The sequence below is a fragment of the Oreochromis aureus genome, linkage group 12 (genome assembly GCF_013358895.1).
Source record: "Oreochromis aureus strain Israel breed Guangdong linkage group 12, ZZ_aureus, whole genome shotgun sequence".
NCBI lineage: Eukaryota > Metazoa > Chordata > Actinopteri > Cichliformes > Cichlidae > Oreochromis > Oreochromis aureus.
The window spans coordinates 13332950-13357654 of record NC_052953.1 but is presented as its reverse complement, the minus strand read 5'-3'; the positions used below and the strand labels follow the sequence as shown (position 1 = coordinate 13357654).

Below are 24705 nucleotides of genomic sequence, written 5' to 3'. Positions count from 1 at the left end.
TCTTGTAAACAGTATTTACATCCTAGTGGGTGTCAATCAATGAATCCAGGAGACCCACCCACTCTCCAGAGACTTGCAATTACCAGATACGGCGTGGCAGTTGATCAAAAACGATAACAGCCACAGCCAAAATGACTACTGCTCCACCCATTCAGACTGGAGCTGTAGTGGTGTCAGCCTGAGTGTATGTTGTGTTTCTGCTAAATCTAGTTCTATGCATAGCTCAGCCCACCAGATCCGGCCCTGTGCTGACTACTGTGTCCTGGGCTGCAGTAACAGATGTGAAATCACATTACCCAAACGCTGCAATTAGTCTCACTCGCTCGCGGGTTAATGAGTTTGTGGAAATGTGCGACCCATTCCTCATTAGGTAATTTCTCATGCACTGATGAGAGAGGGAGAGAGAGAGAGATGTGGGTATACCAAGTTAGTAGAAATGACACATAGTTTGCTGTAACGTATACTGTAAAGCAACATACAGCTCGGCGAGGGGGTTTCATCACCATACTCACATAGGTGTTCTTCTATTTGCATTAACATAAAAATATTTGTTACATATGACTTGAATTCATAAAAAAGGTCACCATTTCCTCTGTTATGTCAAGAGTTCCTTTGCAGAGGGTTTGTAGTGCAGCTTCTGTCATCTGCTGCAGTTATATATGACTTTCTCATTATGGTGTGACTATGCTCTTTGCCTTGCTGTGAGGCCACAGAGCCTGCGTGTGAATAGACAGCCCAGGGCAAAGCTCTGTCACCACACAATGGACAACAACAAAAGAACTAATTAGCAATCAATTACCGACATGTTTCTGTCCTGCACCTTTTATGTGGTTAGAGTGTAGAGCAGGTTACCACCACTCAACATGTCCCATTCACACAGACACACACACACACGCACACACAGACCACCTGCTGCCTATATGTGTGTGTGTGTGCGTGTGTGTAGTTTCTGGTTGATTTGGATTATTGCAGGGGTGTACGTCGTAGCCCTGGGACACACGGTTTTCCGGAAGAGAATGTAACCTCTCTCATAAAGGTGAAAAAAATCTTCAAATTAATCCAATTTAGGCCTTTAGAGGAAGTTGCTTTTCACCATGTCTGCACCCAAGAGTGCAAAAGATGGTTGTTCATTAGCCTCATCTGTGCCAATCAGTCTCTAAACTCTCCTTTGTTGTATCTCATTGCTTCTCTTCATTGTTATTATTACTTGTAGTTGATGTAAAGGGGAAATTTCATTTCATTAAAGAAGACTGAATCCACAATTTCATAAAAAAAACAGCATCGATAAAGTAGATTTAGTGTCTAATTTGAGCACGTACCTTGCTCATTTCACCATGTTCCTCTCTGTTGCTGTGTAACACATGCGCGCACACACACACACACACACACCCACACACACACAAACACACACAAACACACACAAACACACGCACGCACGCACGCACGCACACACAGTGACATCTGGGGGAAAGTGTGCTGTGAGGAGTCTGCGAGTGCCTCTCATGATAACAACTCTGCATCTCAACAACCTACATCCATCATCATCAACACTAACATCTGCTCTGAGCCTCAGCCTTAAATCTCTTTCTACTCCCCCAGCCCTTTACCCCTCTCTTTTATCCACCCTCTCTTCCCCTTTCTTACACTCAGCAGCTCTTCTTTTGCTCCCGTTCATAAGATGTTTATGAAAAGAGGCCCCTTTTTATATAACTCTCCTCCCTGTGCTCTGTCCAAATCCCGTCATCTGCTGATTATGTGTAGACATGCTTTTGTTTAAACCAGCCTTAGAAATCAATATTTAATGATGATGTTATCACTGCTTTTATGTGTAATTTAGCCCGAATGTCAGTATGAATGAGACTCTGTCAGGTTTATGACGTCAAGCATTTATTTTCTGTTAATGGGTGCTCCTGGTGGTACACAAACCAAAACCCAGTGGACGTCTGATGGATTTGTCTGTTTCATTTCTGTTCATGCATGCATTCACAGGCAGGCGTGCATGCATACACTACATAACCACCTTTAAACACACACACACACCTACACACACACGCACACATTTTATTTGACTATTATTTATTTATTTTTGGCAACCTGAAAATAAATGAAGTGGTAATTTGACGTGTAAAAAAAGCTGATAAATTCCAGAAATACCACACTGCGACTGCTGTATAGTACTAGAAAATGGCATTGAATGTGAAGGCACTGTCCACATTAGTCTGAGCTTAAAACACAATCAATCAAAGCAAGTTTGTTTCCAAACAAACTGCTTTTTTTTTGACAGTCACCTCTTCAGCTCTGGGAGCCAACGCTGTTGAGAGGCAATAATCATGATAGTTTTTTCAGTCATTTTTCTCCCAATAACAAGCCATTTTTAATCCAATTAGGAGCGCTAACGTGAGAGGCATAATACCACGGCCCCTGGGACAGATGAGAGAATATGCAGGACATTTATCCCGACAGTCAATATTGGATTTCTCACTAAGCAGCTGTGCCTGCTCTCTCTGACATTCTCCACCTCTGCACAGTGATCCGTCCTGATTAAAGCGGCTTTTCTACTTTATCAACATTCATTACATGACCTGGTCATGCATGGCCACGGAAACCAGGAGTAGCAAAGTTACATGCCTCACGTTGGGGTTTTCCTACTGCACTTTTTCTTTTTATTCAACTGTCTAGTGAAAAATGATATATCACTTGGCATTCTGTTTCATTTTAGACGGGGTTTTGAAATTGTAAGAGCAGACAAGTGTGTTCTGGTATTCCCCGAAAACTTTTCTCACCTACACTGAAAGGGTAGATTTATTTTCAAAGGTTAAAGCAGAATACAGCTGGGTAAACTGGTTTAGTATTACAGCATAAAACAGGTATGTGACTAAATCATCCAACTGTTGTGATGCCTAATCTTCTGATTTGATTTTCTGAACCCTGAGATTATAACTTAATTTTAATCATGGGTGAATCTGATTTTTACTCGTATTTGTTGTTTTGCTAAGTTGGTTCACCCTTGTTAAGACAGAAAGATAATTCAATGTGAAACTCTTCAGGTTGAACAAGTAACAAAGAGCTCCCAGTAACGCCAACAGCAGCTAAACAGTGCCACCTTCTGGTAGCTGTTTGGTAGCTCGCAGTGCTGTTTTTTAATCGTTCATGCCATTTTTTATTTTTTTTTTATTTTTTCAAGAAAATCTAGACAGATGGTCAATAGATTTTATTTCACCTCGGTATCACTTAATCACTTAATGAAATATGCCTGTTAACTCTGCAGAGAATTATTTTTCCATCAAAACCTAGTTAATAAAACAGAAAGTGGATGAAAAAAAGGGCTGCTGTTTATAGCTGATTGCAGTCGATAAATTTATGCAGTGTACTGAATCATTGTCATTGAATGCATTGATTATGTAGACTAATCAATGTGTATTAGGCTGGATAAGACTGCCCAGACCACAGTGAGCCTGAATGATGAAGGAACACATTTAAAGGCCCACCCACCTGCCTTGAGCAGAGAAGTTTCAGAGTGTGAGGAAACTCTAAGCAGGTGGAAGAAAATGTTTATTTTATATTTTTTAAACTGATGCACAAGATTAGTATGAGCTCAATAAAAAGATTTTCATTATGCTGGCATTCAGGGAAAGTCTGTCAATATATAAAGGAAGAAAAGTTCCCCCCCTCCACAGAGTTAAGAGATAAATAATGTTCCCAGGACTTAGCCAAAAGTATTTGGAGCTGACCTAAAATCATTTTTTGAATGTTTTAACAGCCAATTAAAGACCTTCAGCTATACACTTGTCTTCTGCACTGTTCCTGCCTGCCTAACAAATGGCAATGGCAACTGTCTTGGTGCAAGGTACTCTCAGGCTCTCTCAAGTTAGCCACTGACTCACATAAATAAAAACATCAGACAAGCGTCTGCTTTTTTTTCCCACAGTCACTGCTTGAAATTGAAAAAATTATTTCCAAGATATGAGCTGAAAGGCCACTGTCTGACATACAGGAGCCTCCAGAGACTTTGTACAAATAGGAGCATGGCCTGCAGAATCAAAGTGTGTTCCATAACAATAAAAAGTGGTCCTAAATCATTAACCCAGCAGGTAAATGTATTTGCTTTTACAAAAACAACATCAAGCCACCAAATCCCTATGACTAAGGGTGATTTTTGCCTTATTTGTTTAAAGAAAGTTTAAGCAGTAGCTTAAACTTTGGTATGTGTTATTTTACCATACCAGGTTTGGTGATCACTGATATTGAGGCTCATGCTTGAGTTAGTTACTACACTTTATGTAAGACTATGCTTTATTACACAAAAAAACAAAACAAAGTGTATAAAGAAACTAGTATAATAGAAGTATACACATGAAATAGTGAGTTTTATTTTATTTTTCAGTTTGAGCAATCGATTTCATCACCCAAAAAAAACTGGAGTTGATTTGTTTTAAGTGATTATCTTACTCCCTAAGCTTTTATGTTAAATCCTGCTCTCTGTTTCTATCAGTTTCCCTAATTGTGTTTCATTGGGGAAAGTGGTCCCTGTCGGCTCCAGAACAATTATTTTGCATCACACTTTGTAATTATACTATTATGTAGAATTATTCTCATCGTGTGCATCCACCATCAATCATCCCTGTATAATTTGTGAATGTGCTTACCAGGAAACAGACAACAAAAAGCTCTTTACGACATGTTCCAGTGGTTCATTTCAGTGTGTACAATACCTCAGTATTTTATTCTTAGTATTAGCATAATTCTAATTATTCAATAGCCTCGCCAAAAATAGACTGAAGATTTTTTTTTTAAAAGATGTATGTTAAGAAAAAACTGTTTTTATGTAAATGTATTTTTTGCATTTATTCTTTTTCTTTTTAATGTGTTGTCCCTATGACCCATAAATGCTTCAGCATGATCTCTTGTGACTACATAATGCATCACATAAAAGTCTAACTGGTAAAAACCAAACCAAATAAACAGGCCAGTGTCAGATGGGAGTCACCAGACCTCCCCTGAAGAACATGGTTGGAAGGTAATTAAAAGAAGAGTGTGTTATCCATCGCTCCTCATTAATGCACTTTGAATTAGCCACTTTCAAGGGAGAGGAATGGGGAGGAGGGGACAAAGGAGAAAATCCATGCAGACTTTAAAGTAATCTCTCTCTGTCAGGTTGGTCCAAATGGGGAGGGTCAGCTCATTACAGCCCCCACAGGAGATGAATGGGTCAGTCAGGCAGTGGGGAGAGCCGGGCTGGACCGCTGTGTTGACAGACAGATCCGCACAAGAAATGTGTGTTCCTGTGTGTGTAAAGGAGGCAACACACAATGAACAAAAAAATCAAAAATACTTAGCTACATGTGCTACGTTTGCCAGGGAGCAGGTGTTCAAAAGGAGGTTGCATGCTGGGCAGCAAGACAGGGTTAAGACACTAATGTCTGTAGTCAACAATCACCGTGATTTAACTTTAACCACATGGAGGGGTGACTGTCACATCTTGCCAGCTGGGGCAATCATCCCAGATACAGCAAATCACACTCCTTTAAGTTTTTTTTTAAACTGCTTCTATCTTCAGGAAAATCCTGATAAACCAAATCAGTTGCCTTTTTGAGAAAACTGTGGGAAGGATTTGTCATTGCCACTTGGAGCATCATTGAGAAGTTACCACTGATTCGTGCATTTCTTGAAGCAAAAATAGACCTGTTTCTGCATTTGCCACCAGATGGTGTTGTAGCCTTTTGTCTCGTGAAGACAGAGGCAGCTGGCTCCTCCACTTGCGCTTGTTTTTTTTTAGTGATGATATTTATGGTATCTAAATTTAATACATTTTAAACATGTCTGAATTTCATGTTCTGATTTTAATATTCAAATATACTGAGTTTTTTTCTGTCAGTGTTTTCATATCACAACTACTGGGAGATTTTTGTGTGCTGTTGGTTTAGTCATGCTAGTACTATATTTTAGTACTAGTACTATCTGTACAGTACATTTTAGTACTGTACAGATAGTACTGTATTTTTATGGTTCCCCAAGAATAACACATTTACAGAGAAAGTTCATCCATGGGTAGCACAGGATGGCAATTCATTCATTCTTTCTCACCCTTCATTCAGTCAGGGTGATACACTTGGGGTGGTAATAGAGGGAGAGTGGTTGTTAAATATGATTATTAGATTAGAAAATGAACTCTTCAAATAGACCAGCACTGAGGGAATTGCCGTATCTGTTCATCATTTAGAGCAGTATAATCAGACTCTGGGGTTACGTGTTCATTAAAATCTATCAATTCATTTAATAAATTGGATTTTAACAATTACAGTATGTATCACAGCTCCACATCACACACACGCACAACATTTGTGTGAAATTGCTAAGGGATGAGCATTTAACACCAGGAAACACATACACCACGTAGCATTTTGCGAGCATTTTCCCTTTCCTGTGGTGTCATTCAGATTAGCAAAACACACTTTAAACAGTGAGACTCTGGCTAATAGGTTGAGGCATCTTCACAACACAATGACTCTGTGAGGCAACTAATTATTAACACTGACTACTGGCTTTTAGATGAAAGTAACACACCTCGAATAGGTCATCAGCATTAAAAGTCAACAGGCTGACAGGCTGTTATAGTAAATGTTATTCATTATGTTCATTATTTTTGGTGGTTTGTTGTTCTGTGTGGCATCACAGACCTTAATAACGATGAAAAAAATGTCAGCTATAATTAGCTGAAGGCACAATTACGCACAGTCTCTCATCTTCATTTCAGATGAATGACAGAAAGAGAGGGCTATTTTATCAGATGTGTGTATGAGCGCTGACAGGCTGATCATCATCTCTTACACTCAGCTACATCTGAGTTTGACCTTTCACAGTGGCAGCACAGGCAGCTAAAAGTGGTCTACTCTAAATGACTTTCCTATGTCAAAACAAATTGAACTACATCGCAGCCTCTCGCTCTCCCTTGTTGGCTCTTTCTCACTTTCTCCTTTCGGACGCATATTCCGGTCTTTTTTCCTTTTTTGTGTGCAGTATGTGGTATGACTCACTGCTCATTTTGTTCTCACTTTGTCCAAAGATGTTATTTAGACTACAGCTGTCCATTTTGATTTCCTGGCTGTCAAATTGGCAAGCAAAAACAAGTAAACTAAATAAATAAAAATCTAAGCAAAGGGGTTATATCTCTCTAGACACAGAAGCAAGCAGGCTATAGCACAAGCACCAATCTGAGGCCACACTTGGTGGTATTCTACTCAGTCTAATAGAGGTATAACTGCAGCATCTGAAACAGTGGAACACAAAGCACCTTTTATCAAACTTTTATCAAACTGCTATGTGAAATATAAAAAATCATTGTAGAATCCTCTCTTTAATTATCCTCTCTAATCTAATGACCTCAGTCAGTAAGTCAGACTTCAGTAGTGTTTCATAGATTTCACACTCTTGCAGAGAAACACCTCATTTCCTCACAATTCCTCTATTAGGGACAGGGAGCTAAAACACGTTCTTAAAAAGATAGTTGTCACAGTTGTCACAGATGTCTCTTAAGTCTTAATAGTAACCAGCAAGTGAATCAAAAGTTGTCGCACATATTAGTCCCATCAGGCCACAAGTTGCTGATCAGAAAGCAGAAGCAGGAACAAAAAAGATTCTTTGCTCTACTAAACATGAAGAAATATATAGAATCAAATATATAGAATCAAAGATGTATTCATTCAAATAATTTTTCATTAAGGAAAATATGCTTGGTATAAACTGAGTGTTTACCAGTCAAGTAAATTTCTTTCGACCGGATTCTATCAACGTTTTGCATTGAACGTATGCAACACAATGGCATGGAAAATTTACATGCAATCAAATTACTTAAGTCCAGCATTTTGGAGGTGGAGATAAAACACAAAATAGGCAGTAACTCCAGCCTATCCCACTTGTCAGAGTACATTTTAGCTCATAATTCAAATAAAAAACTCAATTTAGGATTAGCAAACACTTTAACATGCTTTTCACTGGACTGTGAGAGGTTGTCGATGCAGACAGAGATGTAGACAGAGAGAACATACATGCTCAGAAAAACTCTAAACCAAGCTGGAAGATTCATGGCAATTTCACCGTGAGGTAGCAGCACTAACCACTGCAATTCTGTGCCCCCCGATGCCCAAATGTCAGGCAAACGTAATAGACTGAAACCAAATTGAAAGTGGTTCTTTAGCTGAAGGTTGACTCATGACTGGCACTGCATAAACTCTGACTCATTCAGTATCTCAAAGGACATCTGAGAATTCATGACTTTTGCAATCTGAGCATTCATGTCCGAAAGTGTATATATAAAAGAGCGCATGAGGTTCATTTTTCTCTCCGCCAAAGTCTCAATATATTCATTTGTGTGACAAACTGCAGGAAAAAGTGGAGAGTGCAGATGCTTCCACCCTGGACCACTGCACCATACAATTAAGCAGTTAACATCCAGTCATCTATAAAAATTCAGAGCTGGCCCATTCAGTTCTGCTTTTGTATCAAGATGGCAAGAGGAAAAGATCGAAGGGACTTTATAAGAGGGCTTATTGTTGGGGCACAGATGGCAGGTGCTTCAGTCAAATAGCCTATTCCATTAACAGGTGTTTTCATAGGAATGGTGAAGTGACATCAGCATTTAGATCTATGGAAATTTTACAGAAACACAGAATATTTGGTCTGACATTGCCTATTTGATGATTGTGATGCTCCTGCATTAGTGTGATATGCAAGTAAAAATAAAGCAGGAGTTCTTCCTCCTGACTGTATCAGTAAGAAGAGTCCATCAAAAAATAGAGTCGTATTGTATTAAGATTCAATTTGATCCTTATTACAGAGATGAATGCACACTGAAGAGTTCAGTGGTGCAAAAACCAGAGGCACTGGTCTAGAGACACATGTGGGAGAAGTGGTATCAGATGAGTCATCGTTCATCACAGTTGGGCAAATGTGACGCACAGAAAGAGACTGGTACAGGCATGAATGCTTGACCTCCACTGTAAGGGGGATCCATAATCTCTGTAATAGCTCAGGAGTATTTTGCTATCATTGTTTGAGTGCATTTGTCTCCTTAGAGTTAAGGATCACTGCAAATCAAAATAAAGTTGTTCGGAGTGATCCTAGTAATCCTACCTACCCAGTTATGCAGTTATAGTGAATCATTTTTATCCTTATGGGAGTGGTCCCATCCAGGGTGACAACACCTCTATGCACGGGGCAAGAGATGTCACAGCAGGACTTATTTAAAATGTAAATAACGCAAATTATTCCGTTTTGCTGGAGCAGTTAACAGATTTCAACCTTACTGAAAACAATGAGAGTTTTTGGACAAACGTATTTCCAGCACCACCATGGCCATCAAAACAGCAAATGAGGGAATATCTTTTGGAAAAAATTATGGTTCGTCCCTCTTAACAGTGTTCCTGAGACTTAAAGGATCAATGCCAACAGTATTTGGCAGTTCAAATATGTCCCACGAGATAATATTTTTCAATGAAGAGTCACCAAATTGACCACAAAGCGCTATATTAGTCTGTCTACCCAATGTTAAGCTGTGTGTAGCAATTTTAATAAACACTGACATGTTTCCAGTATTGCATTTCCTCCAATGAATTCATACGCAGTAATTATTAGTTTCTACACATCTAAATTCCCTAAAATAGCCTTGAATGACCGTTTTTATTCACTCATTATCAAAGTCATTGTAAGTCCGCACGGCTACTTGTTTGTCACTAACCCTCTGATGTCGGCCTGCCTGCCTGTCTGGGCTGCTATAAAAGCTGCGATCTCACAGGCAGCTCCGTTATTCTCCCCTCAGCTTCAGGACACACTCCTCGAGAGACGCACTTCAGCATGTCGGTGGCTCTGCGCACACAGCTGTTTCTCTTTCTGATCTCCGTTTCATTAAGGATGGGGCTCGCTCGCTACATCGAGGTAAGGTCGCGTTTGTAGTTAAACTCAAGCAAAGTGGAATTTTTGATCAAGTAAGGCAGTCTGAACTCATGCCTGTCAAGTTTTATGAGCAGCCCAGAGGTGAAATCTTAGGTTTTCTGTTTGTTTTTATTTACTTGTTTTCCTTCTTCTTTTCAGGACAACGAAGCCTCAGATGGATTATATTCTTTGCTGAGTTTGGCCCAGAAAAGAGAATCAGAGGATTTTATTTTCCGCCGACCTCTCAGTAAGAACTGCTTAAAAATAGCTTTAAATCACCGAATTATAACAATTGCTGGATTTGAAACAGTAAATGGGTGAATGTTCATTTATGCACCAGTGCCCATTCAGTCACTTAATTAGAACATAGGCTACTAAACACGTTAAATAATTAATGCATTAATCCAGGCAAACATTTTTGAATGAAAACAGATGCTGTGCTCTGAGTAATACTTTGACCTCATGAGCAGTTATTAAGACTAAACTCAAATCCAGTATGTTTTCTGAACCCAATGTGTAATGCATTTTGTATCTGGCTGTGTGTGTGTTCATATGTGTTTGCCTCACCTGTACTCCGGGGATGTATATATGTAATAGTCGCTTATGGGGACCAATCCAGTTTGGATACAAAAATCTAGTCTCTCTATGTAAGTCCTTAATTCTACTTTGGTTATTTGGTGTGGTCAGGGTAGGTTTGGGACTGGGCAAAGGTTAGTTAAGGTAACTTGAAGTTTAAGAGTTAGGCAAAAAGTTGTTATAGTTGGGCTTCGGGACCAGCTGTGGCTCAGGAGTTAGCATGGGCTGTCCAGCACTTGGAAGGGCAGTGGTTTGATTCCCAACTCTTCCATTCTACATGTTGAAGTATCCTGGGGCGTGATGCTGAACCCTGAGCTGACCAAAAAAAAAAAAAAAAAGAGAGAGAGTTTGGGTGAATGAGACTTGTAATAAAAGGTGCTTTGGGTGCTCAGCTGGGGAAGAAAAGCTCTATCTAAGTACCAGCCTCTAGAATATTTATATGTATTTTTTCCCTGAAATGGAAAACTGACTGTGTGTGTGGTTTGTAGGATGCTTGGACATGCTGGCCACTGATGGCCTCTTCACCTTTGTGGCATCAAAGCCACAGCTGGCATGTGCAGCTTTCATCATAGCTGAGCCCAGTGAAGTCATCAGTCTGGAGCTGTCTGACGTCAGCATCGACTGCAGCGCTGGAGACTTCATAAAGGTTTGCACACTCACTAAAAATAGCCCCCACACATATCCAACCCCTCTTTCAAGTGAAAGGCAGGAACTCCGAGGCTTTTTTCGGTTTAAACCCTGAATTCTATTTCATCTTCTTCCTGTGCGATTGAAATTAGGCCAAACAGGGTTAAGGCGGCGTTTAAGGGCCAAACACCACACTGGATGCTTTCTGCATTGGTCACATTACCCAGAGCAAGAGTGGGAAGAGAAGGCTTTAGTTCTGAAGCCAAGCCTGCCAGTGCAGATTTCAGTTCATGGCATAGGGAAAGAGGGACATTAGAATTTCATAACACCTAGGTTTACATGCATGTGATCTAGAAACCAAGAGCAGATTTGTGTAAATATTAGTAGGATTAATGTGCTCAATAAAACAAAACGGCACACCTCATTTTAAGAGATGAGATTTACAGAATATTTTTAGAATGAAATTCATGTTGGATTATGCTTGTAATTAAATATTATTCACAGCACAGCAGTGTAGAATGTGTTGTATGTCATGTCGGATTACTCGATAAAACATGATGATTCATGTCTTAAGTTTAACTGAAAACACAAAGATTTGTTTTCACCAACCCACTGGATCAGAATCGTTTTTATTTGACCAAGTCTGTGCACACAAACCAGGAATGTGACTCCAGTTCACCTACTGCTCTCAGCGTGCAAGAAAGAAACATATGGGGGAAAAATATTGGCAATTAGATTGCTTGTTTCTTTTTGTAAAACCGAATTGGTTTCTTACATAAAGCTGATGAGTTCTCTCTTAGTCATATAATTGACAGTTTAATTTGGACATGCTAGCTGTCCATGGCTTCTTCCACATTTTTAAAAATAATGCCTTTTATTTTCAGACACTGCTTCATGTTTTGTATGTGAAGGTGCAGAATAAGTGCTGAAATCAAGTAAGTAAAGGCATTACTTTTGTATTTATTCCATATCATATGTTCCTCTTCAAGATATTTGATGGCTGGGTTTTGAAGGGAGAGAAGTTCCCCAGCAATCAGGACCATCCTTTACCCCTCTACGAGCGCTACACAGACTACTGTTCCTCCACAGCACCAGGAGCCACCAGCCGCTCTTCTCAGAATGTTGCCATGATCTTCTTTCGCATTCACAGCCCTGACAGTGGCTTCACCCTCGCTGTCAAGAAGCTACACAACCCTTTCCGTGAGTCTTGTTATGCATCACTAAGATCAGTTTGTGGTCAAAACATCTAGAATCAAACATAAAACACTTTCAAGTCTTCGTGTAAAAGATTTGTGTTGTTTTTTTGTTTTTTTTTTTATGTCTTGTGAAATGAGGGGTACATTTGTGTGCATGGATGAGTGTACTTCCTGGACATTTGTGCTTGGTCGAGCTTTAATCAAGGCCAAGAGCGAGCGTAACGAATTGAGTGAGAAGGATGCACCTGTTTTCCAGCTGTTTGACAAACACAGCGTTAACATTGTGTCAAGAAACATAACTGTCACTGTCTGGCTGTAAGACAAAGACAAGGAAATAAAGGCTGCAGACACACAAAAAAACACCAATTTCAATGAATTATTTATAGGTTAACAGTGGTTTATCCTCTTGTTCACCATTAAGTGCAACCGTCTGCAGTCCAGGCCTTATATATGATCTAATCAAAGTGACAATAAAGCTACCTCGCATATTTTTACATGCAACATAACAGTGTTACTCATTTAATACATAATAAAAGTCAGAGTGTTTCTAGAACATTCCTTAAATCTAAAAGTTTGGGTGGCAAACAGAATGGAGCTAACAGCTATATAAAAGTATGGATAAACAACTGAAATTGTTAACTAGCACCACAGTCTAAAGCTTGCTAAACACAGTGGATAAACTGAAAGAGAAGTATAAATGTTTGATGGAGGAAAAGCAAAAGTAACAAATGATGAACGAATGATCGAAATGGTAAGGTAACCGTTACTGATGGGTAATATTTACCAATGGTAGGCTAGATAGTGACTGTGATAGTGGCTCTTACCAAAAATTGGATGTAAAAAATACACATTCAACATTTAATTGTTTAATTGATGAAGTAATCTCATTAATCTAAGCTTCAAACGTCTATCTTCACATTTGATTAGCTCGGTTTCTTTACCACAAAAATGTAAAGGGAACATTATGCCCAAAGTGGCAACATTTTCAGACTCCCTTTTCCGTAATGCTTTTATCAATTCAGTTTTCTTTCTTTCTTTCAGTTCTGTGATCAGAACTAGAATTGGATTTCCTTTCCAGCTGCCACCCTCTGATTCTGTCCTCTTTGTGACGTGAAGTGTCAGTAATGAGTTTCTCAGGTTATGGAGAACTGGAAATTTGAAATCTCTTCTCCTGTCTGTGCATGTGTCAATTTGTTCGTGTGGAAAGCCTGTAACATCATGTCTCAGAGTCCAGAGGGAAGCTTCACCATGGTGATGCCACATCAGCGCAAGAACTGCAGCTTCTCCATCATCTACCCCGTGGAGATCCGACTGACAGAACTCAGCCTGGGGCAGGCCAAAAGCAATGAGCTAAGTCCACAGGTAGATCACACACATGCATACACACATGCATGTGCCCACACTCACACACACAGATCTTCTTTTCTCTGTGAAATAAATATCTTACTGAGGCCAAATTCTGACACTTTCAATAGACCTTTAGCTTCAGTTGGACATTTTAAAGGTATTCAGAGCGTGATATATTTTTTTATTAAAGCTATTAATAATATTTGCATGTTTGTCTATATCATCACACAAATTTTATTAGTACCTGGCAAATTGTTATTTTAATTCAGTAAAGTTTTGTTTAACTATAGAAATTTATTAATTTCATTTTCCTAACTGTAACGGGGAAATCACTTTAAATGATCGATCAGAGCTCAGTAGGCGTAATTAGCACTAGGATGTCAGCTTCCTACATCTAGAGGGAAGCTGATGAACACAGGAAATGAAAAACAGTTATGAGACTGAAACTAAAGTGAAGCCTGGAGCTTGAATGAAGCCTTTCAGTGTAGAATTTCATGTTCTCATTGTGCCAGAGAGGACTTTCTTCAGGTATTCAGGCTCCCGCCACACTCCAAAAGTACGTTATGGTAGGTTAGGTTAATCCAGTGGTCCTCCAACTGTGTGGCGGGTTCAGAACAGAGCCACTGCAGCTGGAGCATGGAAGACTAAGAGAAAGGGATGTAAAGTTGGGTATGCCAGAAAAAGTTTGAGAACAACTGGGTTAATTGGTGATTTTATATCATGAATGATGTGAATGGTCCACCGTCTCACTTTGTTAGTCCTATTATAGATGGATGACCATTCTACTCATACCAGAATCTATTAGGATAGTTTCCAATTTTCTGTTGCATTCACCACATGCTGATATTATAATACAGTCAACTGAAAATATTGTCATTGAAAGTAATCCAGGATTTTGGAGAGTCATCCAAAAGCAGTGTTATGTTTGGCAAATTGGCTGCTGAGCCACACTGCCACTGTAAATTACTCTGTGTTCATAAGTCCCGCTCCAATGGGTGAAAAAAAGAAAAAAGGAAATAAATCCTCAATGGCAAATGGTCTAATGAGACTAAATGAAAACATCACTGTGGTTAATAGCTGGAAGAGTTTCAGCAAACCACTTTAGCTAAACTAAATATTATTCATTGTGTGTAGATTATAATGTTAAACCCTCATACTAAATTTTTGAAGCTGATCGTCAGTTTGTAATGTTAAATAAGGAATAGTAATGACAAATGGAGTCAAAAATAATGAAATAATAACCATAAGTCTAATAAACATTTTTAGTAACAGTTTATGAATTTTAGAAAAAAGCTAGCAGATGAACAGAGCAGAGCACATATAAGTCTTACCTCTGAATTACACCATGTCTTTGACATTTCATCTCAGACACAGTTTTGTGCTTCAAATCAAGGGCAGAGGGTGTAGTTTCCACGGGATCTTTTATTTTGAAAACTGACCAGATTTTCTGTGACATTCCTGTGCCCGCTGTCCTGCCCTCCTCATCTACTCTGTGCAGCTTGACAGAGCCTCTGTTAAATAAACAAACAAATATATAAATACATTACATATAAATACAACAATGCAGAGAAGCTTCTCTGGTGTGTCTGGTAGAACCAGGCGATCACCAGAACATTAAGCAGAGGCTCTCAGATTACTACAATTTCTACTATTATGACAATTTCATCCACTATTAGATAAGTGAGGTTAACTAACGTTAACAAAAGCTGAAGTGTGTGATGGAAAATGTGTTAATGAAAAAAAACATAAATAAGTAGTACTTATTAATTAATTAATTAATAGTTAGTAATCAGTAGTCATAAACGCTATTACATGAAATGCAACTCTCTATGAATAAGGGAAGGAGAAAAGTGGCACATAGCATGCTCATAAAGGTGTAATAAAATAAATAATAAATTAATAAAGTAAAATATTCATTTTGAATTATCTGAAAAACAACATCCTGTCAACTGTTTCTGTTTAAATTCTAAGGAAAACTGTATGTATTCCAAATTCAAATATTACAAAAATCATTTGTATAAACATTTTTCAGTCAAATGAAGTCATTTCATTTGAATCCTTTGCAGTATTACTTTTTCATTGTATTACAAGCACCTGCTCAATAGAGAACCATGAAACCCCCGGATCCCATCTCCACTTGGTTGGCTTTTTCCAGGTTTTGTGGCTTTAATGTAGTCTTACTAACCACACCAAACCCACATGCATTCCTGCACCTCTGCTGCCTCATATTATACAAATAGACACAGTGTACAAACAAAACCAGTTCTTACTGTGCTACATACTACATATAGTACTTCTATTGGTCCAAAGAGCTCCACAGGAAGTTTTAATGGCAGTTTTCTATGTAACAAAGTAAACTCTTTATCTGGACTTCACCATCAAAATATTTTCTTGATCATTTATTTTACAGAGACTGGCGTGGTCTGGCTGCTCAGGGTCAGGTGATTATGTGGAGCTGCTGGGAGGGAATGGGGTGGATACCTCTAAGATGTTCCCTGTGGCCGACCTCTGTTTCTCCCTCAGTGGCCTCGGTGAGTTTGTGCCCATCACTGTGTCCAAGAAACACTTTTACTAGTAATTATGATGTGCTGTAAAAGAGTCCTACAAAATAAAAACATCCCACATAGTGAAATATCCAATGCAATTCAAATTTTATGTTTGCATATATTATACACCTTTGCTGTTTTTACTTGTAAAAATACTGCAATACAGATACAAAGTAAATGTTTTTGCTGCCAATGTAAACAGAATAAGTGGGGCTGGCTACAGAACAAGAATTCTTGGATGGTAGAGTGTAAAGTGTGTGTTTTCCTCTCCTTGTGGCCCTTCAGCCCAGATGAAGATTGGTTGTGATAACTCAGTGGTGAGGCTCGTTTCCAGTGGGAACTATATCAACCGCGTTTCCTTCCAGTACCGACTACTGGAACACAATGAGCTTCCCAAGGCCCGAGAGAACAGTTTGGAAAACTTCTGCACTGTGGAATAAGATGTCACAACATACACACATACACATATGTACACTTGTAAGCACACACAGTCATGCATCTCTCTGTTAAAAAATACCACTTTAATGAAAGTGTCACATTTAACTAATTGTATTAGTAAGTATTTTGTATTGTATTTGCCAAATATTTTAGAAAGCTATTATGTTAGCTTTGATCATAGCCTATTTATTTAAAAAGAATATTCTCCTTAAAATTATGGATGATAGTGGATTTTTTTTCCTTTTTAATTATTTGTCATTAAAATTTGTTGTTTGTGGTTTTTAGTTAGTTTGACATCCCTGCTGCCTCTTTTCTTTATATTGCCTCGACAATTTAAGAAATAAATATGAACTGCATGATGAAGCACATTTTCACTGTTGTTTGTGAGCAGCTCTCCTTTTCCAGGTCTATAACTGCATATTCCCTCAGGGCTTGCTTTACTGGTATGTTTTGTGGCATCCACCCATTTGACTGATAACCACATTAATGCTACTTTCTTTAGAGCTGAAGAGAGAAATGCTTTAATCTGGCCAGGCTCTTAATACATAGAGTGATTATGAGCTACTGCATTTTTATGAGTTTCTGTGAGATTGAATATAAGTGAAGTGAACTCGAATTGCATTTCATTAAATTTAATTCAATTCAATTCAATTCAAGTTAATTTATTGTAGCACCGAATTGTGACAGCAGTTGAGAAGTTCCCTTAAGGCACTTTCTACTGCAAGGTAAAGACCCTACAGTATTAGTGAGAAAACACCAACAAGTAAGCACATACTTGGTGACAGTGGAGAGGAAAAACTCCTTTTTAGCAAGAAGAAACTTCCAGCAAAACCAGACTAGGTTCACAGAAGGGCAGCCATCTCCTGCGACCACACTAACTGGTGTAGCGGCAAGCCTGGGTCTTTCTGGGTGGAGTTTGCAAGCTCCCTCTGTTCCTGCGTGGGTTTTCTCCAGATGTCACAACTTCCTCCCACAGTTGAAAGACATATAAGTTGGCCATAGGTGTGAATGTGAGTATGAATGATTGCCTGTTTTTCTGTGTTAGCCCTGTGATGGACGGGTGGCCTGTTGAGGATATACCCCTAATCTCACACTATGACAGCTGGGAGAGGCTCGTATCTGGCCCTGAACTGAATGGAAGATAAACATAGATGGATGGCACTGATCCTTGCAAGTGACAAATGTATTTCTTTAGCATACGCTAATGTGCATTATTAAAATTAAAATGTTGATATTGCTGCACACACAGATACACCACCTTATACCAAAACTAAAAAAAAAGAAGTCTAGATCAGAGATGACCTTGATATACCTTTAAATGACAGCAATTTGAACACGTATGAGCATTTCAGTATTAAGATTATGTTCCTGGCAATCAGTATTAAGCAATGACGCATGCACTTCTTCTATTTTTTATAATCCAATTTGCTCCAGATGCAAACTCCAAAATAGCTTTCGTAGTGGTTCATCAATGCTCATAATTAAATGGGATTAATACAGACAGCACAGAATTATAACACCACATTTTTCTAAAACTGTGACCCCTCTCCGTCACTGACTGTTTAACCCTAATCTCTCACATACTATAGGCCTACAACTGTGGATCGTAAGTCTGAATGAATGTGCAGCTCTTAATGGGATTATCCCACAAGCCTCAGCATTCTTATTCCTCTCGACATCCTTCTGAGTGGCTCTCTTTTGATCTTCTCCTTACGTGGAATTAATCTCAAACCTGCTCAGCCGTGATGATTCAATTAACCAGCGGATGTCTTTTTTCGCTCGATCTGTTGCAATTTTCAGCCTTCATTAGAGAATGAAATGCACTTTGGATGCCATTGAAAGGAAAATAGTGAGATTTTTTGTTTTCTTTCTAGCTTTATGCACATCAGCATCAAATACTCCGCAATGTAATTTTAGTGGCCTATCATGGTGGACTAGAAATGAGTTTGTCAGGCTAAAATGCGTCACAAGTCCTTGTGGATGATGTGCGACCCTTTACAGAATGAGGCATGCTTATATTATTATTAACATTGATGTAAGAAAATGAGAGAGTAATGTTTATTTAAGATATTATTTACACTGGACTGGTTAATGAATACACATCAGACAGAAAAATCGGTCACTTCTGTTCAGTATCTTCCTCCTTTCTGTCCCTGTCTCAATCTGTTCCCAAAGAGATGCTCTCAACAGTATGTGATAAGTAGCATATAATTTGATTTTTTGGTCTTTTCCTATTATAAAGACCCTCAAAAATGTACACACAGACCTTGAAGTGTAATGCTGGGGACTTTATTTGTGTAGCTTGTATCTGTGGGAAGAGAAATCCACTTTTAATGAACTCCTATTTAATCCTGTAAGAGAATATATATAAACATTCCCGTATTTTACATGTGTTTTCAGTGGCAGCAGCAGAAGCGGCTTTGAAAACCAGAAATTCAGTCTTTTTGTACTTAGATCATATTTTACAGTTCTGGCCACTGGCTTGTTGACTATGATAATAAAACACCAGGCAGGTTGGTAAACAGTGAACAGTGTCCTCTATCTGTGATGAGTGTTACTCTGGAGGTCATTCAGCAAAATTATGTTTTGTGTTCATCACTTATTGTTTTGCTAATAATTTACTGCATGTTAATGGAGAGCTCTCATATCACTAATTATTTGAACAATTAAAAAGAAGGTTCATATATTAATTTACATCTATACAATTTTAAAACATACAAGAGATCACATCTAATTGTCCCTTTGATGTAATCCAGCAGAGAAAAAATTAACATGATCTCAATTAGCAAAGCTGGTTTTAATCAAACGTTTTGTCTCATGCTGAAAGTTGGCTGGATTGGCAGCAAATAAACCCCTTTTATATATATTTTATGAGACTGATGGAAGGACTGTGAATCAACTTCATTTCCCTTCAAGACAATTAAAGGTGATATATATAACTGATATTGTAGCTTTTATGACTGAATACACACACTTACTCTCACATGTCTAATGCAAATCAGTCTACTTCAGAAGTTAACAAGAGCAGCTGACCTGCAGAGCAAACATATCCAATACATGCAGTAAAGTTTTCACCCACTGTATCAGTTGACTCTTAAAGCTACATCTGGTATTATTCTTAAAAGACATAATTATGCGGTTTCTACTGCTATATAGCTTTCCATTCACTTGAGAATTTAAGCAGTTACGAGGACTTACAGTGGTGAATATTTTGGTATTAATCAGCTAACTGATAACATGGTTAGTAAAAGTTACGATAAACAAGATTTCATGCCTCTTCATTTTATTTCAGTGCATTGCCTGGATACAGCTCATGGAAGATATTTTTATGTCTGCTACATCAAACAGTAGCCATTAAAACAAAACTGCAGTTCATGAAGTGGACGATTTAAAAAAGTCAGTCCCATTAACTCCCATGTTAAAATGTAAAATTAACTGATAAGCAAAACTAGAAAAAAGAAATAGATGGTTTGAACCACTCATATGACTCATTGGTTTTGGACTTGGCATTCTGAAACTTCAGCAAACTTATTTTGTATGCTGCCATGTTGGTTTTTGGGAGCCAGAAGTTACCTTACATTGATGAAAAGGTGGCCTGCTAATTTATCAGTTATCACTAGCAATCTTAGTTGAGCTATACAGGTACAATATACAGAAAAATTATGGTATCGGACAAATAAAATTTTAGCAGTTTAATCACCAAAAATGAAGCACAATTTTTTTGCATGTTTTAACCACATAGGAAGCCATGATAGTAGTCAGATAATCTATTCAAATGCCCCAAAAGGCATGAACAGCACACACACACAAATACACACACACACACACACACACGCACACGGGCACACGGACACGCGCATGCAGACACACTTACGCACAGTGAAGATGTCCACTTTAATTATTTGAAGTAGTGGTTGAGTCCTACCAGACTTTGACTGGCTCCGGCTGCCCAGTCGTGCACCTATCTCAGGTATCCAGGTGGATGAGTTATTATAAAATTCCCCCTACAGGACTGTTATGAGTTTATAGAGCCTAAAACTATGTGTTTTACCAGGTTTCAAATATGCTTTCTAATGGTGTGAATTTTGACATTTTAACATTGGAGTATTGAGGGGACTGATTGCTGTTTGGAACCAGACTCAAGTTCCACTTAAAGGAAGGAACTGCATTTTTTGACAGGTCTGCATTGGCTTGTATGTTTGTCCATGAACTTTTCTGTTAATGTATGTGCAAGGTTAAAAGTAGGGGTGTTGCTGCTTTGATCTATAGGTGTGTGGACACAGGGAGCGGTAGCCTCATCTAATTGGAGTCACTAATTTGGACTCAAATTATCTGACAAATATAATGTCTTACAGCGTGGTACAGATCTTTTTAGAAGTCTGTAGTCCAGTTTTGGTGAGTCTAATTATAGTATCTTACTTACCAATTAGTTGCCCTGCATTACACCCACATGGTTTATAGACACAGCTTGCTTAGTGTTTTAGAGCTGATATCTTACTGCTCAGTCCTCTTGTCTAAATACGATTATTTCTTGTCCCAGAAACCAGTGGATACTGGTTTTATAGACAACCTTTGGTTTAGTTATCTTTGAACTGTTCTCTGATCTAAAGAGATTTATAAACTTAAACATATAAGAGTATTTTTCTACTTGTGAATATTTTTCCAAATTTTAACCAAAATCAAAGAATGATTTTCTTGAGTGATGAAGATTAGATTTTCCATATAACTATAAGAGGAAGAGTAACATTCAGCATCTTAGGTGCATGCAAGGCCAAATTCCAGTTTCTTTCCTTTTCACTCTGTATTGGCTCAAGACTGAGAAAAGCACTGAACGTTTTTTCATCAATACAGTCATTATGTAATAATGTTTTTGTAAGTGATACCCTGCTTGGTGTGAACTTTCCCTTCTCTTTCAGAACTGCAGAACTGGTCATTTACTGGCTCCACATATACTGGACATCACTAGCGTGCACATTTTGAAGGTAACATTATGTATTTTTATAAGTGCTACTTTTTTTAACTACAGTGGATTATCATCACATTTCATCAGGAGAAATGCAGCACAAAAATAATGCTGAGAATCAATGCAATGAACAGCTCTTTAAATTAATGGCAGAACATATTTATATAACAAAATGCCAAATACATGAAGCCAAATGACTGTCATCATAGTTTGCATGTAAAAGCTGATTCACACACACAATAGATTTGATCATAGTTATATAGTTTCTATGACTCCAATAACTCTGACAATCTCAGGAATCTCAAGAGAGCCACCTTTTGATTTCTCCTACACTGCCCTCTGCTGCATGGTTTCTATTACTACACAGACAATGAGGCATGCTATGTACCAGATGGAGAATATGTTGTCTGAATAAACTAGCTGCAATTTTCTTGATGAATGCTTTATTTGTTTTTTCCATCCATCACTTTAGATTTAGATACATTACATTTTTATACAATAAAAAGTCTGAAGAAGATAAAGTGTTTGTTGTTTTAATATAAATAAAAGAAAACAAACATCCGAAATATACAGTATCTGAATCAAACATTAGAGGAACTGCAGAGGTTGTCATCAGAATAATCGCAGATAAACAGAATCAAAATCAAAATCCACTCAGTAGATCATTTTTAGATTTCAGTAGCTTCCTTTAAGCTACAAATACATTTGATTACCAGTGTGTTTCCTCCATTTTGAAAAACTTACAAAACTAAAGGAGATTTAAATTTATGAAGGCATGAAAATAAAAATGATGACCTTCAGATGAAGAGTGTAATAATAGCCAATGGCGCTAAAAGCAGAGGCACAAAGACGCCAGTTTGCTTTGCTCCATTACACAGGTCTTCACTACAACATCTGATACCCAAAGAATCAGCTGCGTTGCACATATCTCTTCTCAAGCACTCTTTGGTGATCATATTTTCAGCAACTGTAACAAAGAAAGACAACAAACATGACCTGGCAATTTGTTCAGGTAAAGTTTAAAGTATGCTGTTAGAAAATGCAGACATTAGGGCCCCTCATGGTGTTAACTGAAGCCTACCTAGGGTGGTGGAGCAGTAGTCGTAACCCTGAGGACAAGTCCATATTCGAGTACAGCTGCCAGGATTTGCACCCCAGCAGGTGTAACACTGTAACCCATATACTGAAGGCAAACAAAAATAGTTTACAAAGACTGAGAAAAAAGGGGGGGAAAAAAGAATAAATAAATGGATGCTGGTCGTAAATGCTTTTACCTGGTGCCAGTATCATACAGAGGGAAGCAACAGACACAAACAGCCTCATTGTGGGTCTTTGATCAAATGGGCAAGCACAGAGAACTAGAAACCTTTCAGACCTTTGGTGTCAAATGAAACTTCTCCACTGCTTTGCACATTATATTGTTTCAAAATGCATCATTTCATTACTTTGGCTTTGTACCAGCAACTTTTTATGTCTGGGTACTTGACACGTGGGGAGTGTCTACCAGTCTTTCATTAATGTTGGTCTTTATTGTAAATGTTGATTGCTCTCTACAATTCCACCAATTCATCATCAACCCATTTTCCAGGAATTCCAGTGCTGATAAGAATTTAATTATCCTGAGTGAAACCATACATTTGTCCGGTGTTTGTGCAGTACATACCAAAACACTTAAATTTTAATTTCTAACGAATTAGTGTTGAAACAGAAAATTTAAAAAGTCTGCAATGACGTTAATAGCACTGTAGGTTAGATACAACACAGGTGCACTCATGATACCTGCCAGCCTGTGTAGCAATCGGCACTCCCTCCAAGAGAGACCACCTTTAGCATCCATCAAATAAATTCTAGCTTAATTCAAACTGTAACAATGGCACCAACAGTTCTCTTCTAACACAACAGTCACACACACACACACACACACACACACACACACACACACACACACACACACATACAAGGTCTGAGCTTGTTGGTCTATAATAGCATTAATAGATCTACGTCATTAATCTGCTCCCAGAAAAGGAGGAGTTCCTCAGAGCATCACAATTTAAAGAGACAACTCACCCAAAAAATTCAGTCAATCACTATGGCAGTATGCCTTTAATTATAACATATAATCACTCCTTCATCACGCCAAAAGAGTCCAAAAAGTTGAAACTGTCAATATATGGCATAAATCAGTTCACCTCTGTTTGGCCTGTCTGCTCTGTCCAGCAATCACTAATGAGCTTGGCCTTTTACCCCTGGATTAAAGGCCTTGTGTAGGAGGCATTTGAGAGGTTGAGGTTAGAATGTCACGCTAACTTCAGCATGTCATTCCTTTTTATTCTCATTCATTCTGTTTGTTTTATTCCAGACATGTAGACAAGTAGGGTTCAGCACTTAATTATAGAGCTGTAAAGGTCATGACATTATTGCCCAATATAGCTCATTCTTATTGAGTCAGCCAGCCACGACAGACAATGCTCCTCTTCCCCTTGTGTCTGGAAAAGAGGAGGAACTAGCAGAACGCTGGGCGGTCAAGTGTGAGCATTAACAATATTTTATAGTCCTGTGAGTTATACTTTAATCATTGTAACTCTCTTGTTTCTCTCTCTCTCTCTTTTTTTTGTATTTGTGGCATTTTAGCTTTATAGTTAAGAAACTAGGAGCATGTCTAATTACATTATAGATACATATATGTGATATTAACAAGATGTGATTAACAAACACCAATAATCTTCACATATAACAATAAAAGTATTGAATTAATGTATAAAAAGTGCTATTTTATTGCTGTTTTCAGAGCAGGTTTGTTTGTTTCAGTTAAGTTTTTATTGTTTGTAAATGTTTACTTTTAATATAGTTTTTATTAGCATCAGTTTTGGTGTTAGACTTTTTAATTGCTGTTATGTGGAGTGCATATTACAAAGGCAAGCTCTCAGAAAGTCCGTACAGGCATTACAATAAGGACATACCTTTTTGAAAGCTGTTGACTCACAGTGTTGTAGACACGCAATAAAGACGTCCATCAAAGCTTCATCGGGCAAGATGTGGTAATATTTTACTAAAATAACAAATACTAAAACTTCCTCGATATTCT

The 24705-nt window shown here is 38.2% G+C and overlaps 1 protein-coding gene across 1 annotated transcript; it reads left to right on the top strand.

Moving 5' to 3' along the window:
- The first annotated feature begins 9844 nt into the window (after positions 1-9844).
- On the top strand, positions 9845-16936 carry LOC116328398 (corticotropin-releasing factor-binding protein-like). The gene is made up of 7 exons (XM_031750177.2): positions 9845-9930; positions 10087-10174; positions 10992-11149; positions 12120-12330; positions 13534-13688; positions 16084-16204; positions 16505-16936. The coding sequence occupies exons 1-7, from the start codon at positions 9850-9852 to the stop codon at positions 16657-16659; spliced, it is 969 nt and encodes a 322-aa protein (XP_031606037.2). The 5' UTR covers positions 9845-9849; the 3' UTR covers positions 16660-16936.
- Positions 16937-24705: the final 7769 nt, after the last annotated feature.

Excerpts from the sequence above, each read along its gene's own strand:
- LOC116328398 (XM_031750177.2), top strand. The coding sequence starts at position 9,850 with ATGTCGGTGGCTCTGCGCACACAGCTGTTTCTCTTTCTGATCTCCGTT. Across the intron at positions 11,150-12,119 it reads GCGCTGGAGACTTCATAAAG|ATATTTGATGGCTGGGTTTT; the intron begins GTTTGCACACTC and ends TTCCTCTTCAAG. Across the intron at positions 13,689-16,083 it reads GCAATGAGCTAAGTCCACAG|AGACTGGCGTGGTCTGGCTG; the intron begins GTAGATCACACA and ends TTTATTTTACAG.